This window comes from Terrapene carolina, unplaced genomic scaffold (assembly GCF_002925995.2).
Source record: "Terrapene carolina triunguis isolate 2854851 unplaced genomic scaffold, T_m_triunguis-2.0 Scaffold789, whole genome shotgun sequence".
Lineage (NCBI taxonomy): Eukaryota > Metazoa > Chordata > Testudines > Emydidae > Terrapene > Terrapene triunguis.
In genome coordinates this window covers 7,628,183-7,642,586 of record NW_020665140.1, presented here as the reverse complement: position 1 = coordinate 7,642,586, position 14,404 = coordinate 7,628,183, and the positions used below count along the sequence as shown (strand labels likewise).

The following is a 14,404-nucleotide window of genomic DNA, read 5'->3' as shown; positions in this document are numbered from 1 at the left end:
TCCAGTTAAATTGGGGCAACTCTTCAGTGTGTGCAGTTATACATGTATAAAGGTGCTTATAAATAAGCCATACTGATATAAGTACCTTTATGCCAGCATCCCTGTGTCCACATTAGGGGGTTACACCACTTCCACTGTATCAATTTCTAAACAGATATAGTTAAATTGGTACAAACACTGAGTGCAGACCAGCCCTAAAGGTGGCAGCATCTAGCTTTATTTAGGATAGCCATTTTCTCCCCCAAGATGTAAAAGTGGCAACGACAACGAAGAATGGAATCTATTTTGGGTGGTGCAGGTTTTTGGTTTTGTTGATGTACATGTATACAACAAATAGTAGTTTGGTTTGGTTGGTTGACTTTTAGTTTTTGGTTTTACATTTTATTAAAAATTATGCATTTTAAAATAGTTTAACTGTGTATTCAATTTTCCTTGCATTTAAAAACAATTTCTACAAAAGAGAATAAAAAACCTAGCCATTTATCTTCTCACATCATTTAAGCAACTTTTTTTTCTATACATGATGTACCTAATGTGATGAGATACACAAACAGGAGACAACTGTAGCCAATAAATACCTTTTTTAAGTCTGGTGAGCAGAAAACACTCCACTATGGAAAAAAAATGAAAGGAAAGTTAATAAACACCAAGTTTAAGCAGGTACCCAGATGCTAGTGAACTCTCCCTTCCCTACCACATCCAACTGAGTGTAGTCATAGTTACAGCTGGTAAGGGGACAGGAAAAAGAATGAGACTGACAGCCCTTTCCTCCTACTTAGCCAAATTCTGCCCTCACTGGGATGACGCCCGTGACTCTATAGAGTTAATACCAGCACAGTAAAGATCTTGGGATTGACTGGAACAAGCCCTGGCACTGCAGTTGTTCACAGGATCAGGCAATCTGGTTTGGAAGCTATGGAGCCCTGTGCTGGGCAACTATAAAGCTATCATTATGTGAATACTGGAGGCCGGGGAGGCTCAAAAAATGAATGGCGTGAGGTTAAACAATCTGTTGAATGGTTTGGCTTCTCATAAAGGGGTGCAAAATAAAAATTCCTTTTCATTTTGCAACATTTCAAGTTGTGATTATTATTATTTTTTGAAGTCTTAAAATGTACCACTAGTGAAAGGTGCTAGAGTGAGACCCCCGGAGAACTGAATTCCCTTATTGAGCCACAGAACAAAGGTGCTGGGGCAATGGCAATGAATGTTTCCTGACGCTACCCAGCCAACGTTCCTGGATTGGGATGAACCCTCCCTGTAGGTGACAGGACAGAAGAGTACAATATCTCTCAGAAATCTACCAGCAATTTGTTTGGCTAAAAAGGCTTTTTGCAATTATTATAAAAGGGAAAGAAGAGAGGGAGGGAAAACAGGAACATTTCTATGGCAGAATGTAACTCAGATGCTGATGAACAGGTGACCTAACTCTCACCTCCCCTGTTCAAAACAACTTCTAAAGCCAAGGATACATAAATCCCACTAGACATCAGGCAGACCAAACCAAAAGCTGCATTATAGCACACCAGCAGAAGTGTTTTGAAAGTCAAAGCTAGTGTGCAGAGTAACTCAGATGGCAAATGAAACCAGCAGCTCTGAAGAACACAGAAATATACCTTCTTCATGAATAATTTAAACACACCAGGTTAAAACACACTCAGGCAGACAGCATCTGATAAAAACTAGGGAACACACAAAAAACGGAATACCAGATTTGGGGCTTTATCATGGAGAATATAAGTACAAGATGAAGAACCTATAGCATACAAAAGATATCTGTACAGATGAAAACAATGTTTTGAGTGAGGTGTTTGCCAAAGACAGAATGGGCCAGTGGAGAAATAATATGCAACTAGGGAGATATTATGATAAGGTACAATAAACAGAATACCCTAGCTGTGGATGAAATAGAGGCAAGAATAATATTTTCATCTGGTAGAAAAAAATATAGCAGTCTGAGAAAGAATACAAGAAATGTATGCTGTTTATTCATGATGGTCATAGTACAAATGTTGAAGACAAATTAACTACCATAAAAATTAAAGTAATATAATGACATATGCTTAAAATTAGAAGTGAAACTAACACACTTATTCCACTGAACACATGGGAAAGATGATCTTGGGGCAGAGAAATGGAAGTTAAGTGATTTGGATTCTAATTCTGGGTCTGCAATGGATTTCCTGTAACCTTAGGAACTCGCTTTACCTCTTTGAGCTTTGGTTTCCCCAATCATAAAATGGGTGCAATGCTACCTACCTCAGAGGGATGCCATGAGACTTATTTATGCCTATCAATGCTTTTTGGAGGAATGGATTATATCTGTGCAGAGTATTATTGTCGGGCCTGATCAGGCAGACCTTACACCCCCTCATATCCCAACTTCAGTGGGAATTTAGGGTGCACAAGGAGGATAGAACTGTTTACCTAGGCCAGTGAAACTCCCGTTTCAATCCCAAATTATCTATTGAGTCAGATGAAATCTTACAATGGTTCTGGTCCAGATTTTGGCCAACACTCAGGCTCCTCCTGAAGCATGACACACTAAGGACTGAGTAGTCAAATTAAAGTTCAGCTCATGTCTGTCATCACAAGGTGATCTTAGTTCCTATACTAATATAGGATAGAAGGATATGTCCACCAATGGCTATTAGCCAGGATTGGCAGGGATGCAAAGCCATGCTCTGAAGTGTCCCTAGCCTCTATTTGCCAGAAGCTGGGAATGGGCGATGGAGGATGGATCACTTGATGATTCCCTGTTCTGTTCATTCCCTCTGAAGCACCTGGCATTGGCCACTGTCAGAAAACAGGATACTGGGCTAGATGGAGCATTGGTCTGACCGAGTTCTTATGTTCACACCACCTCGTCATTAAAATATAAGATCTAATTTCCATTTGCTGTAAAACATACATCAATATTACACCACTCTTACTGCTGGGGAAACTGCCCTTGTATCTATTCATCTATACTGCCACATACTGAAGGCAGGGGAAAAAACAGCAGACGAATTAAGTTTTTGACTGGCAGGAATTTTCCACATTGTGAATATTACAGGAAAAATGCTCCCACCATTTACCTAGAGGACAGAAAAAAGTTGATACTTGAGACTGTCAATGGGGATTTAGGTGTTCAGTTAAAAACAGTTGAAATATTACCAATGTCAGCATCAATGCAGGTTACCTTTATGTTACGGAGATTGGAAAGACCTATGTTGTTTTGATCCTATCACTGGAGCACAGACAAAACTTGATTCAGTCTAAGGGAATTTTGATTTTGAATGTGTTTGTGCATGTATGTTAAACCAATTTCTAAACCACTAGGGTGATACCTTCATGGGGGGAGGGCAGATTACCCCCACAGCTGCCTATTGTGAGGGTTTCTTGCCCCTTCCTCTGGAGCTTTCAGTGCTGGACACTGTAAGAGACAGAATGTTGGACTAGATGGAGCATGGGTCTAATCTAGTATGGTAATTCCTAAATTCCTGTGTTCTACACACATTCACATGCACATGTGCACACACACACAGATTATCTGTGGGAGCGGGAAATGCATATTTTAATCAAAGTTTGGTTGTGAATATAAATGACTCTAATAAAGCATAGGGTGATTCAAATCAGTTTCAGAATAGCTTGGAACACTTCGCATTGGCTGATTCTGTGACGCTACCCACAGAAGTACTGTAACCATTTTGATGGAGTCGGAACCAGAATCCAAAAGCGTTAATAAGTTAGAACTAAGAGTCTATCTGGAATGACTTTAGAAACTAAGATCCAGCCCACCCACACAGACATTCCACAAAATCTGTGGCTCAGGAACTGTGTAAAACCTGTTCCTAAACATCAGCAAAACAATTTTGCTACAGAGCTATTGGAAGTTGAGAAGTCTGGTTGGCATTTTTGGTTGGTTTTCTGCACAGAGTTCCATAGGAGAGCCAAACTGCTGCGTGACCTTAACTGTAAGTGAACAGCACTTCTTGCAAGTAATAATATATATTTCCCTCTAGTTAGCAAGGGGTCTTGGCTTGGCTTCAAGGAAGACCACAAGAGGCTAAGCATATTAAACCTGTCAGAAGGAGAAGGTAGTTGCATTTTTCCCATTATAGTCTTTGCCATTAGACTGAGACATCAGAATTGTATTGGCCCCCATATAGTGTGTAAAAGACCATATACTTTTAATAAACTTAAAAAAAGATGGTAGCAGGCTCAGTATTCTACATATTTGACTAGACAGAGCTTGCCTCCCTCTTCCTTATACAGTCATAACGCTGTGAATCTGGGAGAGATGCGCAGGGTCATTATCTCTAGGTTGAACTTTGACAAAATCCTCTGCTTTTACTCCAGACGTAAAGCTGTCTTACTTATTGTCTGACCGTGAATAAGCTATAAGCAATTTCAGGGCGTTTCCTTCAATTTTCTCCAGGAGAGGCACCCCACTGGGGCATGTCACACTGGATTATAGCTGTCAGAATGGGTTATGTCAAGTGACATCCAGCACTTTAACAACAACTCTTCTCCTGATCAGGCAGACTACGAGAGTTCCCTCAGTCCTCGCTTTAAACAAAGAAAGCTTATCAGGAGCTACAAAACAGAAATCAATTCACCGACCTGAGCTAACATGACACATGCCAAGATCATAAGTGCCAGTAGGGAAATTTAAAAACTCCACCATCAATGCACTTGAGAAGTTCTGGAAAGACAGCATTTCCCAAGAATTTCGGTTGGCTTCAAGTTCTGCCTATTTGCTGTTGTTTTTTTGGGAGGGGAGATGTCTGAGGGAGGAAGAGAGGGAGGCTGTGAAGAGCTCTGAAGAGCAGTGCTGTTGCAGTTCTTCACTCTTCCCTAGGTATGGCACTGGAGTGCAGACAGCGGATTGACAAAACGAGAGAGATTAGCTCCTGACAAGAAAGGGTTTGCTCATGGCAATAAAATGAATACCGAAAGGTTTTACAGATGCTGGTATTCTGCAAAGTATTCCTATTTCAGGCTGTGCAGGTTCAATAATGAATTTTAAAACATTTTTATAGGCTTGTCATTTTTTAAACAGTTGTTGAACACTTCTGCAGTCACAGATATGGACCAGATCCTGCTACTCTTGTGCTGAGAAGTACCTCACTCCACAAGCAATCCTGCTGTGAATATGGGTAGCAGAATCAGGCCCTCAGTGAATCTCTCTAAAGCATTCTCAATCTTCCACAATAATGATTCAGGGAAAGCTATTCTTATATCTCGTATAACCTATCACTCATTTTATACTCTGTTGCCAGGTTCCCTCTGGCCCACACATTGCCTGCCTAGCCTGAGAGAGGGCTAGATTATACCATTCAGGCACAAGCCCTCACTGGAGGACGGGTCAAGCGGCAAAGTCTTACAAGAAAGTCCAGGAAGGATAGTGCCTCATTATGACACAGAAATCCCTCCCAGAACTCACCATCCCCAAGTGGGAGTGTGACCTTTGCACCATTCCTGAGGATATGGCAGAATGCTTTCCCCTCCACAACTGGCCATCATTCACTTTCTTTGCAGCAGGTAGCCCGCATCCAAGGGGGAGGTAAAAAAGAGCAGTTGCTGTACTACCGAAAACATCAGATACACAACTGCATGGGATAGTTATTTGGGATCACTTTCCCCTCATATACCACAAAAGAACACAGCATAATTTGGCCTAACCCAAATTACTGGCTGGGTTTGAGTCCAGCAGGTCTAACTATTTAACTCTGCTGTTTAGGATGATGGACAACTGTTCCACGAAAACACACACACACACACACACACACACACACAGGTACAAGTATAGCAATGCTAACTATTGACTCTGCACCAAATCCTGACATCTTTAGTCCTTTCCTGGGCATCTCCATTAACAGTGGTCCTATTGCTAATTTGTCCCTCTGTGCCCAACAGCTACCGCAATTTCTTTAATTTTGCTTGTCTCCATTTCACATCTTTGTCAATTAATAGTTGAGTGGTGGAGAAGAAAAGGAGAATTTTGTATTGTTCAGCTGAGGTTAGCAGCTCACAATGCTCCAAAGCCAGAATTCCTTATTCAGGAATAGATTGTGGGGTCCTGAGTGGGACCACAAGATGCTGTGGGAGAGGATGATGGAAGGACCCTCCTCCAACCTGGCACCCCAGAAAAGGGGCCAGTTGACCATATTACTACACTAGTAATAATCTAACCAGGGAGCAGGATTACCCTGAGTAACACACACCTACTAAGATCCCCTTTGGGTCTCCCTCCATGCCTTTGTCCCACTCTAGTGACTGGTTCACTGAAAAGAATAAGAGTCTACTAACTAGAGCCACCAATTAATGGAGAAAAATGGATGTCCAGCAAGTGTTAGTGCCAGAAAAGGAGGAAGAAAGGAGGATGCATAGTAATAGTCACAGATATTACTTGGTGTGCCTGTTATGGGAGAAAACTGAATGAAAAGTATGCTAGACAGCTAATAAATCTGATTTACAGCTTTGTCAGGAAGGAACCCAGCTATTATTTAAAATCTGGGAACCCTTATACATAGTCAGATATAATGTTCTTTCCTGTGTAAAAGAAGACAGGAAAAGATTTAAAGTGCCCTAATATGTTTTAAGCTTCCTTATAGTGCTCCCAATCCTCTGCTTGATAAATAAATTCTGACACCTTATTGTTCACCTTGAATAAGGTATTATTTAATCCGATTAGGGGTATCTGAATCTGGCCCTCTGGCTATAAACATGCCAGCCTTTTCTGCAGGCACAGAAGACCATACTTTTTCCAGGCTTTTTTCTTAAATTCTTGTTCATAAAGATTTAGTCTCCTAGGAAACAAAGAGCTAACCATGCGAGAGATCTGAATTTTGAAAGAGGCAACAATCACACAGACTGAATTTTGATGATCAAATGCTCTAAGAACAGTTGTACAAAAAATCCACAGGCCCCAGTACTTGTAAAATGCATTCATCAAACAATTGCAAATACTCAGCAAAACTCATAACACTCATGATTATTTCATGGACAATTCACAAACAGGAAAGAAAAAAAAAAGGTCAAATCCATTAAATTGCTCTCAATGAACAGTTCAACATAAACTCATAATGGACTAAGTACAGTCACAAAATTATTGCTTCAGGAATATCCCAAACCCTTCATTTCTTTAAAAGTCAAATCATTAAAAAAAAATCAATGCTAAAACTAAACACAAAGACAGTAGAATAGAATGAAAAAATAAGAGTTTTGGAAAAGTTTTGCAAGGTAAATGGCAGTGCAGCAGAATTCTGAAAAGGTAAAAATCTATGAATTAGTATATTAGATAATTAAAGGAGCAAAGAGTTAGAATAATCAAATTTCCAGATCATTAGAGTGCCTCAGAGATTACATCTCAAGGATATTCAGTATAAGAGTTTGACAAATGCTGCAAAATATATTCATTTGAAGAAAACTGTGACTTCACTTCTCTATATTTCCAGCCTCTTTAAATCACTTTCCAGAAGCATTTATGGAAGTGAATTTTTGTTTGCAAGTCTGTTTACAGAAAGAGAAAGCATCATGCCTACCAATGCAAACAATCTCTTTTGCAGGCCTGGGAATCTTTCAGTCAAGGAACAGAAACAATACCATATGATCACACAACAAAAACAGGTACTTAAGTATAACACACTCTCAAATAGTTCAGAAGCAATCCTCAGGCTGATATACGTTTGCATAAATCATTTGCCAAATAATTCCAACAATGAACACAAATTCTAAACCTGCTCATGAATAATTCACATAGAAACATGGAGTCTAAATTGCTTGAATAAATTGTTCTAGACAGTAATATGTTTCATTTGCTTTCCTCCCTTCATTGATACAAACAGACTCTCAGCACAGTTCAGATACAGTCACAAAAATCAAGACCTTGGTGAAGCTTGTTCCTTAACTGCAAAAGGGGGGGGGGGGGGAGAGAATATAAATCCATTCAGTGAAATGGTGAATGATAGGCTTACATTGACACAGAACATTTCAAATAAGGCATACAAGCTTTACAAACTGTGCCAATAGTAGAGAAGGACAAAGACTTATAGCTTCTGTATCTGGATTTCAACACACACATTTCTACTGTTTCGGAACTAAGTTTTTGCTGCGGTTCATTCTAGACATAGGGATCAGCTGCAAAATTTATATACAGAAGGGGATTTGGATTCCAGCCTCACCTACAAAGTTCAGGAGATTTAGAGCCAGAGTTTTGTTTTGGACCCATTGCTGTTGAAAAAGAATCCTTACTGAAATGCACCAGTTGTCTGACACACACACACACGTTATTCCATAGCACACAGTAACGCTAACACTATAGTTTAGGAAGAAAGTGAAGACTGCTTTGTCCAATTAAAATTGGAGGGGGGATTTTAGGTACAGAGACTGGAATTAGCAACTTGCAATTTGTTCAGGGCACTGGAATCTAGATCTCTATTCTTGCAAAAAATAGCCACGGAAGTTTAATGACCAGAAGCAGTCGGCACCACTTCTGCAGTTTTGGTTCAATGTAGACTGACTCAGGGGCAACACTGTCTAATGAATCACCATGGCACTTCCTAGCAAATGTGTATTTTCTTTGGAGGTCTCCCATACTAGTATTAGCTAGACCCAAGACCAGTGGGCTTACAAGATCTAACAAGAGTACAATGAAAGGTAACAATTTCCATCGCCACTTATCATGTATATTCAAATGCGATATTGAAAAATGTTTAGTCATTCACATCCCAAACCTCCAACAGAAACTATACTACAGGGAAATCAAGACAGAGGGGGACACAACGTATAATGTCACTGCTTTAACTCTGCTACATTATCTTGTATCACAATGGTGAAAAATTACAAGAGGCAGCATCACAAAAAACAATACAGTTAGCACAACAAAGACCCTTCAGGGAGGCCATAGAACATGTCAAAGTAGAAACTAATTCACACAAAATAATAATTTATAGCACACTCAGTCTCTGCGCTATGTTAAAACCGCAGAAGATTCTCCAACAAGATAGTTAAGATATTCCAAGAGATTCACATGATCAACATCTAAGGCTGCTGACAGGTTGGCAATGACCATCAAAGATTCTGCCATAGCTTCAACCAAGAGGAAATAAGTCATTGCAGACTTTTAAGTAGGAAAAACAATTTTATTGCCAAAGTTATCATGTGCTGGTATCATCCTTGTAAATGAACCAAAAGCCATTCTGACACCAGCTTTTTAGACAAGAGCAGAAAGTTAGAAATTGGATTGATGTTCAGGCAAAAGTGAAACTTTTTTCTCATTGAAACAACATTAATGTCTTAGAAGCAACACCAAATTACCGGAACAGATGGAAATTTAAGATTTAATAAACTGTCAATAATAAAATCAAGAGTCATTGGTTTAATTTTCCCACTGGAAATGAGATCTGTAAATTAAGAAGTCGTCAGGCTCTTTCTATAATTAGACACACATGACTTGCATAAAATACAATAAATATTCATTCAGTTCATTTCCCCCTATTTATGCTAACATATAATCTTCCTTCCTTTCATTGCTGCTATGAACTGAATGGGGTCTCTGAAGGATAGAAAAATGGCATCAGATCAGCTCACTAATGATTCACTGCCAAGGTGCTGAGACACAATTCTATAGTGTGCTGCACATGTTGGAAAAACAAGACATAGCATGTCTTAAAGAAGAAGTCCTTGCAGCAGGACAGATGGAGATAACAGCTGTAGAAATTGATTTTCAGCAGGTTTGTTCACAAGTCAGCTGGGCAAAGAACTAGAAGTGAGAACAGAAAAGAGACATTCTGAAAAGATGCAATTCAGATTCAGTCAACAAATTAGAACAAATAACTGGGCCAAAAAACTGATTGCTTTAAATTTGAACAATCACTAGCTAATGCATTGCTCCTTCTCCAAGCAATCCCACTGTCATGTGAAGTGCTGCAAAGACACAACACTATGTTCACTTAGGGTTGGATTCTTCCAGACTTACTCACATTGAACAGCACTTTATTCCACTGAAATCAATGGGGGAATTTCTGGAACATGGAATTACTCAGCACAAGTCAGGGTGGCAGAATCTGCCCTTTCAAAAATAATAGTGTGGGCCTGATTCTCCATTTCCTTGCACCTTGCATAGACATGTACACTTTTGCTGAGTGCGAAATGGACCTGAAATGCTTCCACAAGTGGAAGGGAGCAGAGAAACTGATCTGGTAGAATTTCATACACACTTCGTTTGCAGTGTTGTTGTAGCCATGTTGGTCCCAGGATATGAGAGAGACAAGGTGGGTGAGGTAATATCTTTTACTGGACCAACTTCTGTTGGTGAAAGAGACATGCTTTCAAGCGCCACAGAGCTCTTCTTCTTCCACTTTGCACAGGTATAACTGGTGACACAAGGTGAAGGGCAGTAGAGACTCAGGTGCCCACAGATACATACTATAACAATACAGTACAATAACTTTAGATGTGAGACAGTCCCCCTGTGCTGTAAACTGCATAGGGCCTCCATTCACAGGAACTCCCCTTTGAAAAGCTTCCTTACTTTAATTAATAATTTTGGACATGAGAAGGATAAAAAGTCTGATCTATTGCTCGCTAAATTCACCAGAATCTCTTCTTTTTCTTCAATAGGCACTGGATCAGACTCTTCATGGTTGCCAAATGGTTGTCACTGTGTCCTTGTTGGACATGATGAAGATCAACCAGAAAAGCTTGTCTCATCCATTATTGTTCTGACTTTGCCTCCTGGATTTCAGGGCACTTTCCTCTCTCCTCTGTCCTAGGCTCAGCTCCATAGAGGCTATAAGATAAACCTTTCCTTGTACAAATCCTGATCCATAGTCAGGAAGAATCTCTAAGGTACATTTTAAAGGTCCCTAGGCACTCCAATGCTGCCTGACTCTGGTATTTATGTGAATATCCACAGAGGAACAGATACAGGGCCAGAGAGAGAGTGAGAGAATGAATGGCTGTGTAGCCTAGTGGTTAGGGCACCCATCTGGGACTTGGGAGGCCCTGGGTCCCCTCCCCCCTGCTCCAACCACTTTTTCATTATTTATTTCCAATGGAATAGCTTCAGCAGGAGAGATTGAGGGGGCTCCACAACAGACTATCCCATAGCTGAGAGGTGGGAGACCCCTGTTCAAATCCTGCCTCGGGGGGCATTGAACTTGGGTCTCCCATATCCCAGGTGAGTGCTCTAAACACTGGTCTAAACATTATAAAGGAGGGCACTACCACCTCCCCCTCCTCCTCTTCTGGCCAAAGCTGCCTGACTCCAGGAGAGTGGCTCCCATTCACGGATCGCTAAAGTGAGATGCCTGTATTTAGGCACCTATCTCCATGATAGGGGTGCGGTTTAGCACTCAACCTGGGTAGCTAACATCTCCCATAGGCTAGCTTAGGCGGCTCTCTGCCTAGCATGCTGGCTTTTTGTGGATTGCATTCTAAGTCACCTCTCTCTCCCCATTCATTGTCAAGGGAGCCTAGCCACCTTGCTCAGGTTTTGTGGCTCACAGTGTTGTTCCTGTGATTTTTCTAGGTGCCTAAAAGTTCAGCGCCGTAATGCTCAGTGTTGCAATGCCTAAGGCCCATGTGGATCTGGGCCTGTGTAATTAAAGACAACCCCTTCTTAATCCTCTAGCAGCAGGTAGATTCACAACAGATGAGCTAAGTACTTTCTCTGCCTGTGGATAGAGAGTCCCCTTTATTCAGATTTTTTTTTCCTTTAACGAAACACCTAGAACCCAATTCATGGTCCCCACTGGAGTGTGGGAGTTTTGCCAGTGGCTCCAATAGAAGCAAGATCTGGCTCTTAAAGCATCTAAGCAACAAACTAGGTTCCTGGGAGAAGGCAGGACCAATGCCATATAGGCCCATTTGGCTATTTTTATATATGTCAGTCTCAGCACTTCCCATCTAAGGGCCCAGTCCTCCTAAGGCCTCCTGAGAAACACTGAACACCTCAAATTATGATATCCAACACATTCTAAAACAGCAAAGGAATTTTAAATCACTCCCTATTATCATCTTTACTGTCTTCCCAGGGCTCAGTGTTACCAGTAAGGAGGAGGATGGCACCTTTTATGAATGGGGAACTGTGGGACAGAGAGATGTAGTGACTTGCCCCAGATCACACAGCGAATCTGTGGCAGAGTCAGGAAACCTGCGTCCAGTGCCTGACTTTCATTTGCAGCCTCCATCAGTGTAAGTGGAGGGAAATATCAGGTTCAATATTAGTCACATTTCTAGAGATGCGTGACCAGGTTTGGCTCATAAACCACTTTCAATCCTAGCCCATGTTAAAAATGGCCCCAAGTAGTGAAACTCTGATCTAAACTCAGATCTGACTAGGAACTTCCCCAAGGCACTCAGGTATTTGATTTTGGTCTTCTAGGTCATCTCAGTATAAAGACAAGTCCAAATTACAAAGTCTGTGAGAAAAGGGATAGCTCCAGTTTTACAAATCCAAAGTTTAGGGATGTTCATAATTAGTGCTCAGCTTCAGCCCATTGGAAAGGTTCTCCAGTTGTGAGGTCTGGATGCAGATCTTAGTGCAAACTTTCCCAAAATACGGAGAGGGTTCAGATCCAGTATTCCAGTTCTTAACCATCTCTAGTACATGTATTAATCACAAAGATCTGGGAAGACAAATCTCCTGCTTAGTAACCAGCAGTAGGGCTTTTTATACTTTCATATACTTCACAGCTACATGTCCCAGTATAAAATGATGCTGTGTTTGCTGATTTCATCCAGAAGCAGAAGCAGCAATGCCGTGAAAAAGGTTACTCTTGTAGCATTCAAGGCTCAGTCAAAACCAGAAAATACTGGAAATCTCCCAAGTCAGCATTGCCCTCTGAAATTTCCAACCTGATTTCCTGAGCAAAAAGGTTTACACAAGCCCCTAAGCGTTCTGTGTGCTTATCCAGAATTATCTTCCAACCTTTAGAGAATCATGACACTCTAGAATTTCCTTATCCTTATTTCTGACTGACAAAGCACAACCAAAGCAGAGGATATAAAAAGTTCCCTTGTGGCATTTAAACATTTCTAATTATAATTCAATTCATTACTATATAACATTGTTCATAAGCAATTTCTCAAAAGATAAAATAAGTGGATTCAGTTTTACAATACTGGATACAGTGACTCACATACAGGAAAGAGGTCAAAACGAGGAATAGAAATGGACCCGAGCAATAAAAGCCAAATCTGTAATTTACATCTTTATCTATACAAGTCTTTCTTCTAAATAAAAAAAACACTCACTTATGGTAATGGTATGGACAACTAGTGTGAAAATGTCTCTGATGGCTATTGGCATTTTTACCAGTACATCAGGAAACCCACCGTGAGCAGGATTAGATGACACAGTGGTAAGAAGATCTGGCAGTCATTGCCATTTTGTCACATTAGTGATCCCAGCACAGCTGCTGCTGGTGGAGCAGCCCTGGAGTCAACAATGATGGGCGATTGTTCAGAAAGAAGGGTAGAATTGTCACAGTGAGGTGTAAGGGAGGCATACAAGAATGAAACAGAATAAGATGAGCAGGGTTTAGCACCAAACATAGGCTAAGGTGAAGTTCAGGAGAAACAGGAAGAGATGTGGCAACTTTGAAGTTTGTGAAAAGGACCTCTGTCTCTTCTACAGTTAGAGGAAGCAGTACACCGTCAATGAGTGACCTTGAATTGTATAGGGTTGGACAGAGAAGAATGTCAAGACTTAAAGAATGGCGTGAAGGAGCAAGGAGAGAGTAGATATGACGATAGAGAACAAGAGAGTACAAGCAAGTCCATGTGATTTCCAAAAAGCATTGAAGCCATTCTGAATTAAATTCAGAAATGGGGATGTAATTCAATGAAGATGACCAAGGAAGGGAATGATACCTAGAACAGGCATCTGGAATTGAAATATGCACATGTTTGTAAAATAAATTTGGCAGCATGTCAAATATTTTAATTTTCAGATTAAAATACACGCTTTTAAAAAGTAAGCAAAAAAGCCAATAGAAATTAAAGGATGTATTCAACTAATTTGTTTGGGGTATAAGTAATAGATGGTGCAAAAGCAAATGTAACTGAAATATAGAGTGTTTATATATATATTCAAAGTACACTACATTTCAGTATGTTGTTTCATATGGAACACTTCTGCAATAATGCCTTTAGACTTGGCTTTGCAAGGTGCTGAGTTCCCTTAACTTCCTTAGTCACTACATAGATAGTCGTCATTACCTTGTAGGATTGGGCCCTACATTTATCATGTCATCACAGATTTTTTTCATATGAAGCTAATTAGTGACATAGCTAAATAACGTCCTGTCATGAGCTCTCTCTAGAGAAATGCTCAGAAGCGCCATGTGTTATTATAGCCACACTGTATTATTTCCAATGGAAATAATGTTGCCAAGATGATAATTAAACTCAC

General features: G+C 40.4%; 1 protein-coding gene across 3 annotated transcripts in view; it reads right to left on the bottom strand.

Moving 5' to 3' along the window:
- Window positions 1-14,404, bottom strand: part of MAPK10 (mitogen-activated protein kinase 10) — a 115,685-nt gene that overhangs the window by 19,938 nt on the left and 81,343 nt on the right. Inside the window, exon 10 of one of the 3 annotated variants that reach the window (XM_026660505.1) lies at window positions 579-611. The exons of the other annotated variants lie outside the window; for them this stretch is intronic. Coding sequence (XP_026516290.1) covers window positions 579-611 — 33 coding nt within the window. The remainder of the gene's footprint in view (window positions 1-578; window positions 612-14,404) is intronic. 3 annotated transcript variants of the gene reach the window in all.